Source organism: Poecilia reticulata, chromosome 21, assembly GCF_904066995.2.
Source record: "Poecilia reticulata chromosome 21, P_reticulata-male-v2, whole genome shotgun sequence".
Lineage (NCBI taxonomy): Eukaryota > Metazoa > Chordata > Actinopteri > Cyprinodontiformes > Poeciliidae > Poecilia > Poecilia reticulata.
The window spans coordinates 11,865,515-11,877,561 of record NC_088850.1 but is presented as its reverse complement, the minus strand read 5'-3'; the positions used below and the strand labels follow the sequence as shown (position 1 = coordinate 11,877,561).

Sequence of the window (12,047 nt, the reverse complement as noted above, 5' to 3'; positions counted from 1 at the left end):
TTTTCCCCCCTCCATATTTAGGGGAAAATGGTTTCATTGACCGATGGATGTTTTTACCTCCAAAGTGTCTTTAGGGTTTTTCATCCCCTTATAATGATTCAAAGTGTGTGTTTGCATGTGTCTGCTTGTCCGCTTCAATGCTGTTGGCTACCATAGGAACCTCTCTCTGCACCCACAGGTTATTAACTCTGGTGTTACCAGCTAATTAAATGAACATTCGAGTTAGAGGATGAAACATAAATGATGTTGCAGGATTCCTGCTTTAATGATCAGAAAACATTAAGGCATGTTTTCTGACCTTTATCTGATTTTAACTAAGAAGCACATCAAGTAAAATGCATTTGGTGAGGAATTTAGTGGCATAAGAGGAGGAGGTTTTCAGTTTCTAACTAAAGCGGAAGGAATATTTTGGGAAAAAATTATCCGATTTTCATCTGCCAAAATGATCGGAACGTCACTTATTTAAATAAGGTAATCTGGCAGTAACTATGTTTCCCTTTTATCTATTATTAGTTTCAATAACATTTAGATAAACACTTAAAAAGCTTTCAGTAATAATAAAAAAAGACCTTCAACTTTGAATTAGGTTCAGTGGAACAAGCAGCAAAATCTTAGTTAAGGTGGAAAGATGATTTTCATTGTTCATCTGCTCCTCCAAGCAAAGATTACCCATGAATAACAGATATGTCAACCCACCTCTAATAGATGTTTTCTTCTCAAAAATCCCCGAAATCTGAGCTGGTTTGAAAACGGCAAGGTGCCCCAGAGGAGGCCAACAAACCGATGGAACCCGAGACCCGATGAAAAACACACAGTGCCAATCTGAGACGGCTGTAATTTCAGTCCCCACTATTTTATTAAAGTAAAACAATGATTTTTGTCCAGCCTGTAACGACAACCTGTGCGTGCTGTTATTACGGTGGGGAGCAGAGCTTGAACAAACAACTACACAGACGCCTGTAGGCAGACGCACACCTGTAAGCCGGCGCAGGTACACGCATGCATGCAGTCGGGCGTGAAGAAGGGCAGCTGCAAGGAAACGCGCTCACAGAGACTCGCATGGAAAACCCTGCTGCGCCGACCGCGCTGTGGGTGGGCGGGTGGTCGCAACCAGTGGCCTTTGGCTCGGAGTCCGAGGTGGGCCGAGAGTTTATGTTCCTCCCCCGAATTGAGAGACTGTGTGGGAACAAAGGAAGCGTATAATGAGGAAGAGAGAGGTCCAGAAAGAGGGAAAATGTTGAAACTGATCTGTTTTTTGGGGAGATTTATTGTAAAGAAAAATAAAAAAATCAACCTTAGGTGAACTATACACAGAGGGCGGACATAAAGGGGCGGGGGATTGAGGCCCGTTTAGCAGCTTTTTACGTTGTTAATCATATGAACTCCCTCTTTGCCTTCATTACTTTGCTTGCTTGCTATTACTCCTGCAGTTTGTGTGCAATGTTCCTTATAATCCCAGCATGTAACGGCTGGCAGGCAGCACATCCAGGATCTGATCTCAGCTGTGCCCTTAAGTCCTCCTCTAAGGAAGATTGGCTGCCGAAGAGCCTCTTGGATCGGGAAGGAGGAAAGTCGGCCAGCAGCGTGGAGCTGCTGCTGCTGCAGACAGGAATGAGCCTGAACTTGTATGTTTATGTGAGCGTATTGGTAAATTAAAGCTGATCTCAGTCCAGCTTTGTGAAGTTTGTGAATGGTTGATGTATTGATGTGAACCCAGATAAGGAGGGAAGAGTTTATAGTAACGGTAGGCTTACTCTGTGTGTGCGGGCGTGCGTGTGTGTTTATTTGACAGCTCCCAGCTGTAGACGGCACAAAGCCAGACTGAGTCAAGCCCCTTTTGTCTCTGTAACGGTCGGCCTGCCGCCTGCCTAATCAGCATAATTCTGTGTGTCACTCCTTATCTCTTTTTTTTTTTGTCTCTTCTATTCTTTGTCTGTTTTGCATTTTATTATTACTACATATGAGTCTTACCCTCTTTCTATGGCTCTGTTAACACCAACAGAATAATTGTTGGTAGTGTTTTGTTGACGAGGACCACACAAACTCTGCTACTGTTACTTCACACATCCTGGCTTTTATTAGTTTTCCTCTCGCCGCTTGTATGCTTGTTAAAAATGCTTTATAAATGAAAACACTTGGAAAATATTAGCCTTCACGTCCCGATTGCAAAAACACCTTTTCCCTCATTGTTCTTTTGGTGCTTTTCCCTTCTGTTTAAGAGGGTATTTGGTCTTTTTTTTGTGTGCTTGGTATTTCCCCCACCCTTTGACTCACACTGCCTGTCAGACACACAGCAGAAAGCAGGCCCCTCTGGGGTTTGATGGGCGTGTTGCCAGATTTGACTCCTGGTGGGTTGCCAAATTGGCTGTCAGCACATGAGCTGAACTTTTCCTTAACCCTTGTCTGCCTATTTAACTGACCCGTAGACCAAGCATGGGCTCCCCGTGACTCCTGTGCTGACAACAAATATTTCAAAACAGCCAAATTTGTCTTTCTTTTAAACACTAAAATTGTAAAGAAGCCTTCTTACAGGCAGCTGACTGACAGGGTGCAGCAACAGCGGTAGTACAGCATGATAAAAAAAAAGGCTTTGTTTTTATCTTGCTGCTAGAAACGTGGCTATTGCCTCAAATAGTTACTGAACAATTAGACAATTCAACTCTTTAGTTGACTTTTTGCAATAAAAGAATTAACACATTAAATTATGGGATGGGATTTTCTGTTTCAAAAGACTCTTCTCAAGAAATGCTGGAAATATGAGTGTTGTTTATATTTCATAACCACTGTAACAAGTTCAGCATTATTGGAGTGCAACCACAGATCCGCTGGCTTTGTAACCAAAGTAGCTCTGTGGCAAACACACAGATCAAGTTTGTCCTTTGGTTTCATACCGGGGCGCTATGTACTCTGGTTTTCTAAAACATCCTAATAACTTTATTATTTTTTTTTTTTATTAAAAATTTAATCATGAACCATTATTCCAACTCTAATAGTTTTTTTTTTTTCATTTGCCCTTTTTGAGACATGGGCTTGAACCAATAAAAAGTATTTTTTCTAGTAAACAATTAATAGGTCAGCTTTGTTGGACGGCAGTTTTTGGAGCTCAATTAGGGCTGTAAGTTATTTAAAATATAAGACGCTACTGTTACAACTCTGCAACGATTGAATGCTCAAAATGGTAAACCAGAGCAACTTAGCTCCTCTGTTTAGCCTTCCTGTTACCTGATGAAAGTCTTGCTCTCTCTCACAGCCTGAACAAACTGCAAGCATGTCTTCACACACTTAGTAACTACTTACAAACCAAAGTGTGTTGATGAGTGCTTGACTTGGTAGCGTCTGTTTTCAATTGGCCCGTCTCCAGTTCTCAAACTCCAGCCCCTCAAGACCCGGGAAACTCGTACTGCAGACGTACGCCTGGACCAAAGCGTCTGAATTATTTGCCTCCTTAGTCCCACAGAGTCTTGCTAGCGACCTCATCATTTTATCTGGGTTTATTAAAGCAAAGACGCATCTAAATGTTACAGGGAACCAAGTTCCAGATTTTTCTCCCTGTCCAATAGTCACAAGATTTATGAACAAGTTTATCATTCACCCAGTTAGCCATAGACTGTAATGGCACACCTGTTGGTGTTTCTACTGTATTTCCTTCTTATATTGAAGTAATGATGAGTCATGATTAGGTTACTGTATCTGATTCTGGTTTCTTCCAGTTCGGTTACACATATTGACTTTTGCTTTCAATTTTTTTCTTGTCTTGTCTTATGTTTAATTTCAAGAGGTTTTATTTTAGTGTTTTATCTCCTAAAATGATCTAAAACTGTCCCTGTTCCAAGACACCTGCATCAAATGGCTGAAATGCCCCACATTAGCATACAGTCAAGCCTTACACAGCCCTTCAAATGAGCTGATTTCATAAGTTCATGTAAGCTGTTGTGATTGTTTTTTTCCACTGAGTGAAGTTTAAAACAGGTTCAACCACCCAGTAGGATGGCACAAGCCCAGGTGAATACTGTAGCAATGACAAACACGTTGTTCTTTAGATGATGCGTGCAAACAGGAACTCCTTTGACACAGTCAAACAAGTCAGGGTGCCGAACATTTTTAAGTGCTGCGTGCTTGATTCGGACCTCCTCCTCGGATTTCAACTGTTGTTGCTTGAGGAAGCAAGTTACTTTTCATTTGTGCTTTATAACAAAGAAGTGCAAAGAGATTGGTAAAAATGACGACAGTGTGTTTATGAATGCTAAATATCAGTCCTCTCTACCGCAGCCCCATATTCTTCCTAAAATAGCCAGACTTTAACCAGAAACATACAATGTATGTGAACACGCAAAGCCCACGCAGAACACATCTGGCTACAGGTCCATCGGTCTGGCCCCCTCCGCTCAGGCTTGACTGATCAGGAATGCATAGTCGGCCGCGCCCTTTCTCTTGCTTCAACCGCTGGACGCGGCCCTGCTGGGTGTACTCGGATTACCGGAGTTCATTTGTCCTATAAGCTGGAGCGCCACTCCTTTCTGTTCTTTTTAAGATTAACCTCAGAGCTGTCGTCTCGTCTTTTGTTCAGACGGCCTGCATGTCAGAATATTTAGCCGAATATACTCGGGGCGGGGGGCAGTATCATGAACAAACCTTTTACCCGGAACAGATTCTGTATATTTGAACTGCTTCCAGACCTTTTTGCTGCACTTTGCTACTTCTCAGATGTAGGTCTTAGAAACACACAACTTTGTCTGAAGGAAGTACAAGAGTGTTTAGACACATAAAATGGTCCAGTATCCATAGCTCCTCAGTGCATAACTGTTAAAATACACACAGCCACATGTCTACGCATATACTGAGCAGCAGCTGTGAGTCTGTTGTCAAGTTGGGGTCACAAGTAAGAGGTCAAAGGTTTGTAGCTGCAGGACTTCTCTTCATTGTGTTCTAATGTGAGAACATCACATATAGATATATACATTTGTTTTCTTGCAACACTAGTGTGTGACCGCTGGATTTGAGCTATTTCAAGCACATGGCCAGACGAAGTAGGGATTTCTCCAAACTGGGGTGACGCATGTTGACCTTGGTGTTTCCAGAAGTGTGGTCAACATTTAACAACTCCGCAAAACCCAAAGTGTGTGCGTGTGTGATTTTATAAGTGCTATTCCACCGAGGCCATAGATAGGCCCTAAATGTTTGAAATAACTGCGTTATCACCCACTATAGATTGCTATCGTCACACAACACACACTCAGACAGAGGGTCTTGTAAATAAACAAACTTTATTCCCTCCAGGCCTTCGTTGTTTATGAACTGAAGCCTAATTTTGTGGTGCTCAACATGGATAAATGAATAAAGACCAGCATCTGCAGATATTTTCTGGCCCATTTGACTTTCTATTAAGGTAATATACTACTGAAGTGACTGCCCAAGAGAGTTTGGGACAAGTAAAGTTAAACGAGTAGTGCCACCATGTGTTTGGAAAAGGGAATTGCATATAAAGGATGTAAAAAGTATTCAGAGATTCAAGTTTAGAGGCTTACACTTTAATGTGCCTATATAATCTCTGTTACCCATTCATAAATTGTAACACAGTAAAAAAAAAAAAATCTTGAGCTTTTTGGAAACAAATGTCCAGATGGGTTTGGTGTAAAATTTATAAAAAATATGTGGATAGACAACTTATCTCCAGTGAGAAGTACGATAGAGGATCTGTGAGGCTGTGGGCTCGATTAGTTTCGAAATACCATGGAAACCAGATTGTAAGCTTAAGATATTTTTTTTCCTCTTGTTATAGTTGAACAAACATCCTTCTTAATGAGTTTTACTTACTTCTATATAAGTGTATATGTATATATATATAGAGAGAAAGACGAGAGAGCAGAGCAGCCCTCCTGTCTGCCATCAGAGGGTTGTTGCTTAGCTACAAGCCCTGCAGGGCCTCCGGTGGCTTTAAGTTGCAGAATCTCTCACCTGATTATAGAACAGTTTACTACGTGGCAATTTATGACATGCAAGAAAAACAGGAATAGTGTTGAACATATCAATTACATGTATGTGACGTGGTGTAAATATAACTACTCAATCGCCTGCAAAGCAAGTTCTACCCACGAGAGAACTGCATAATCCATAACATGCAGTGTTTTTTTCATTTTTTAATTTAAATTTTTTATAAATCATGGTCAGTTTTCATACAACATGTTGCAACAATTTAGGATTAGCTTATTTTTTATTGCCTTGCGTTGTTCTTCTCAGCTTCCTACTGTAGATTTGTTTACTCTGCAGTTAAAAAAAAAGCTGTCACATTTATGGCATGTGCAGAAACGAACACGAGCATAGATTTCTTGAGATACAGGCGGGGGTAAGCGAAGGCCAGATAAATTGTGGCATTTAATTAAAGGCAGATGTCTAGCTTCTCATTTTGTCGTACGTCAGGCAGCGTTTTGTTAATAGTGTGAAAATCTGCACCCACAATGCAAAAATAAAAACAGTCAACCAACTCTGTCGCTTTCTGCTTTTGTGAGTTTTGTTCCCACACGCGGTCTTGGACAGAAACGGCCTCGCACCAGCGCAGGCTCCCACGTAAACCGTCCCTGTAAATGCGAGGTGCTCAGGGGTAATAAAAGGTTTCCTCTGCGGTGCAGCTTGAACCCCTGTGTTTAACTGGCTCTGGAGACGTGCTGCTGCTGAGAGACGAACTCGACTTGCTGGGATTTGAAACTTGGCAGGGACGCCAGGCCAGGGCTTCTATGTGGATGAGACAATTGCGGACGTGCGGATGCACTTCTGTGGGCTGTTTTTTCACTCGTAAAGCTCAGGAAGTGATGTTTATCCTTTAGAGAAGCGTCTGATCAGGGGTGTATTTAGTGTCAGCGGTTGCTCTTGTGTTGGATTGAGTTACCTTGCAACCAGATCGCTCTCGCATGTCGCCATTTGTGTCGTGCAGAAGTGAAGAGGGCGTGCATGGAGTAGCTGATATATTTTGATCTTTGGGGGTGTTTATTTAGCTCAATATGTAATTTAGTCAGTTTAGCAGGGCCGCTTTTATGTTGGCTAAAATTAGAAGGATTTTCTTGTGTAATCCAGATAGTCGGTGAATTCAAAAGTGAATCTGAATTATTGTATTTTTTTTTTTGCAAATTACGATAATTGTCTTAATGTCACCAAATAATAGGTTTTTGATGTTTATATTGCATTTCTTAGGATCCTGCTAATCTTTAGATATCCTTTAATTTCTTTAATTATCCAGTAATTCAGATTAACCTGTCTCCATTCTTATGATATCATGGAGGTAAGATCCAGAAAGAAATCCTTGGAGTTTATCTTGTACGTGTCTAAGGCATGTGTCCTCTCCTGGGTAAACACAGCTAACTGTCTGTGCTGATATAATCACAAGCCCGTCGGCATTTACCTGAACATGCATACTTTCTTTACGGCAACTTGCACGGTCAGAGGTCTTGTTAAAAAGTCTCATTATACTGGTATGATTTATTTTTTTTAATTATTATTTTTTACTGCACACAGAGCAGCAGCATGTGATTCTTTACATCTTCTCCCGTGGAGCAGGAATGAAGCAACATTATACAGGAGTAGTTTTTCAAAAATTTCAACTGATGAAACCAAAAAACTTGAAAGTTTCCTCTACCTTAAAATTATTGTTAGATTTTTTTTTTCAACTATGTCCTAAATATTTTCTGTTACCCTCAATGGTATTAGATATTATCTTCTAATTAATTTGTGTTGGAAATTACCCAGAAGTATCTCTAGTTTCAAAAAATACCTTTATTAGACAGTTTAGCAGACAAGCCAGGGGTCAGAGAGAGAAGAGGGAAGATATGAAGTAAATGGACCAGACCAGGAGTGGACTCCAGGACAGCTGTGTTGAGCCTCCATTGATGGATAACTTCCTATGCTTATTGTACCAATCAGCTCCCCATCCTAATAACTCTCTTCAGCTCATTCTTCGGGATCCTACGGTGTTCCCAGGCCAGAAGGAACATCAAGTTCCTCCTGAAAGTTCTGAGTCTGTTCCGGGGTCTCCTCCCAGTGGGACGAGCCAGAGCATGCCCAGGATGCTTTGCAACTTCCCTAAGGTGACAGAGCTGGTTATTTTTATTTACAAGTCTGACTCCCAGCTATCCTACAGAGGAAGCTGATGAGTGAATGAACCAATATACTTTATTAATCCCAGAGGGACACGTCAGTTCTTGTGCCCTGGATCTCGTTCTGTGGCTCCAGTTCCTCACGTTCACCACAGGCCTGTTGGCTGCTTCTCTGATTAACTCTCACCTAGCCAAACCTCGCCCTTATTTGGGGGGTATGCGCTTAAAAAGGGATGAATACAGATTCATGTCAGTCTTCATAAAAGCTTTTGCAAACTGCTTTATTTTAAGCCATGTCAAAGTGACAAATGGTGACATAGTCAGACGTTTGTCAATTTGACAACATATTTATTGCATTTTTCTGTACCTGAGCATTAAAGCCAACCCAGTATTGACCGGATGTGCATTGCGCAAAGATCCAGCCATTGGTATCGATTTTTATATTGATTATTGGCACTGCTTGTACATTTCATGAAATAAAAATGAAGTAGGGGGTTGAACTAGGATGCTGACCTTCTCAGCTTTCTTGTTCTCTAGGGGGGTGTTTGGCTTTGAAGGAAATTGCACTTTGTTCTTTTTTTGTTTTTGGACCCATTGTGTTGAGTGTACCCTGTCTAATGCCTGTATGTTTGAACCAGATAATTTCCTCATCAACATAATGGCCTGTTAGTTATTAGTCTTCCAACGCCAACCAAACTGATCCCTCTGTCTCCGCTCAATAGAAAATAGTCCTGGTTAAATATTAAAGGACTGTGGCCTCATGTGTCATCACTCTGAACAAAGGTCTTTAAACACAGCCATATCTGTCACTGTATATTAATATGGAATTTGTTCCTGATGGTTACCATTTGAGAACTTGTCTGCACAGCTATGTTTACTTATTTTCTGATTTAAAGTGAAAAACAAAAAAGTAAAAATTAATGTGATGAGCCCGAATGAGCAACGAGTTCTGGAGTGTTGGTTTACTCTACACGACTACACCGAATGAGGAATCGGCTTTCAGCAACGTAACCGATCCATCCCGAGATGGAACATAGTGTCTTAAAGATGCAGATTATTTTACAACAACAAGTAATCCACTAACTTTTTTATGGTTGAGTTTACTTAACATTGTGAAACTGACAGACTACTGGTTTTTGAACAAACAACCTGCTGTCGCACCTTGGTGGTCACATGTCTGTTCTGCATTCACAGTGGGGTGGGAAAACTCCACCTCCCTAATAAATATTGTAGGAGGCGTTGTACCTGAGGGTCTGTGTGTGATTTTGTGTTTATGAGAAGTGTTTTGTATTTGGTTGATTTTTAAACTACCCTGGTATTCCAGTTGCTCCCTGCATGTTAGTGAGCTGAAGCCAGCTACCAAAACATGCTGTGACCTATAAGACACTTTTTTTGCATGCCTTTAACATGCAGTGCATACCAGCTGCAGAGAGCTTTTACGGGATTTTGAATTGTCCTGCGGCAAAATGCAGGTTTATTAGGGAAGCAGGAGCCTGGAGAGCATGAATAACACGGAGAGCAAACAGAAAAGGTAGAAGGGGCAAAACAAGGTGCGAAGGAGGGTGTGGGGAGTGGTTGCCATGCTGGCTATCAGATGAGGGAGAAGGGCGGAGATCAGGGATTGCAGAAAAACAGAAAGGCAGGAAATAAGGAAGAAGGGAAGGGCTGACTCATATTTCAGTTTAGTGTGTTTTAGGGTTGGGTGTACTCCCAGCAGCTCCTCACAGTCATACACTTGCAGTCTGCTCTCTCCAGGAGCAGAAAGTTCTGGGAATCCTCAGCAGACTGAGCTTTCTTTTTTAAAACCGTCTGGAGTTTTTTTGGGGCGTGCAGCAGGTGCAGCCTTCCTGATACTCTTATCTCAGGCGCTGATCAGCTGATTGGTCAGTCTTGAACTTGGTGGCTACCAACGCCTGCAGCACTTTCTGTTTCTCTTCTTTATTTTGCAAAAGACTCTTCTCATGCTTGGTTCACCTCTTCGTCCTTTACCAGCATCTTCAATACTGGAGGAGAAAACAAGAAGAATCGGGAGAAGACGAGAGATCTTTATTTGGCAGGAGGATAAGATATGTGACTGTGTTTTTGCTCTCCTGTGAGCATGCAAATACCTTCATCAGGCTGGGAATAGACCCAGGGAGACTGACACTTCTTAACGTCTTCGTCTGCCGCTGCACTGACGGATTGTGTGTCACCTAATGAGCTCCAGCAATGTGAGGTAACAGCACTGGAAAACACGCGTGGTTGTAAATTACAACTGCCAGTTCGCTGTGATTGAACATTATCTTCTTGAAGTTTGGAAATCTCTCTCCCCACCCTTTTTTTTTTTTTTAAACGGAAAGCCTGCATAGAGGGCTGGATGTTTTTTCCAGCTAACTGGATTGCCTAATTACTCCCTTGGGTTTTGGAATCATGCCCAAAGACGTAAGGCAAAAAGAAACGGAAGAGATGTGGAAGGATGGTTTGAAGAAAGAATTTCAGTTTGTGAAAGGAGGATGATGTGAACGGGGTCGAAAGTTGGGAGCTGCCGAGTCGAAGTCGTGATGTGGAGTATGGATGAAGTTCCTCCTGAAACTAATTTACTCCTCAATGTGGAATCTGATTGGAATGTGTGTGGATTTGGATTGCTTTCCCTTAATATTTGGAGCTACTCCTAAAACAGACATTCAACCGCTGGATTAGTGTCCAAGGAGGCTAATTACCTTAAACTATTTCATCTGACCTCCTCCTAAACTTGCCTCTCCGAGCAAATATGAGAGGAGACCGGCGATCCGCTTCATTCCACAAGGAAAAGCCGGCAGGGCTGTCGCGGGCTCTCAGTTGGCTCAACATGTCCCCCCTCTCCCACCAGGGGAGACGCTTCTTCCACAGTCAAAGCGATCTCCATCTGGTTCCCAACCGCCGCTCGCGCTCACGCACTCATCTTCACATGCCGCAAAAAGACGAAGCCGAGGACGATGACAACTGGGTGTACAGACCTCAGCACAAAATAGGTGAGAATGAAGAGAGACCATTAAAAAGCAAAATAAATGCCCATGCAGTCGTTCTCGTTCTCCCTAAAACCAGTGATTCAATCATTTTATTTATACGGAAAAGTAAATATAGAAACACATCTGTCTGTTTACTGCCTCTTTCTCTGTGTGTTTACAACCTGCACTTCCTTGTTGCTATGGCGAGTGAGTGGGAGCCCTGTTTGGTTTAGAGGGTGGACATCGAGTTGGCGGTGAAAGAGGGCTCTGTGCGTGCGCGTGTGTGTGCGATTGATAAATAAAGACTTGTCCGACCGGAAGAAGGTGACGTCATGTAAATGGTTGTGTCACAGCCTGGTACTACTCAGAGTTTGGTGTCAGGCAGAGGGTCATCTTTGGATGGTTGACTATTGTGAACAAGTGAACTAAATGGATGAGTTTATGCTTCCTATTTGGCCATCTTGGCTGACGTGAAAATGTCATTTCTAGTTCTCATAGAGATTCTTGGGTGTTATGCCTGGGATTAGTCCAGTTATACACCTATTGTATCTTGGCTCATACATCAATCAGCTGTCACTGAGAGTTATAGGACAGTGGTTGTAACTGTAGCTTTGTCTTGAACCCTTCATGGAAAATGCACTAAATTTACTCCATAATAACCCACCTAATGGTTTAGTAAGAGCCAATGGTCCTGCAATGCCTCAAATATTTTGGTGTGTCAGACAAGATACAGATCAACGTGAGAATAGCGCAAGTATCTCATGTGGCTAAATTCAGTCACACAGTGTATCAGTACTAGATTAAGAACTATTTGACAGTTTTTTTTTTATTACAGTAGGACTGCATTTGATCCTCTTTAATTCAAAAACTAAAGATACAGAATCATTCTACACTGAACAAGCTTTCCTTATGCCACAGCTATCAATACTTTACAACTTTAGTTTTTTTGGGAAAACAAAAGAAAACATTTTCAGTATTTTGTTTAAATGAAGTTCAC

The 12,047-nt window shown here is 41.8% G+C and overlaps 1 protein-coding gene across 3 annotated transcripts in view; it reads left to right on the top strand.

Annotated features, from left to right (window-relative positions):
• Nucleotides 1–12,047, top strand: part of nhsl1b (NHS-like 1b) — a 95,248-nt gene that overhangs the window by 26,471 nt on the left and 56,730 nt on the right. The window contains exon 1 of one of the 3 annotated variants that reach the window (XM_008397783.3): nt 9,567–11,074. The exons of the other annotated variants lie outside the window; for them this stretch is intronic. Within the exon in view, the coding sequence (XP_008396005.2) occupies nt 10,834–11,074 (241 nt within the window). The 5' untranslated portion in view covers nt 9,567–10,833. Of the gene's footprint in view, nt 1–9,566; nt 11,075–12,047 lie in introns of those variants that run through there. 3 annotated transcript variants of the gene reach the window in all.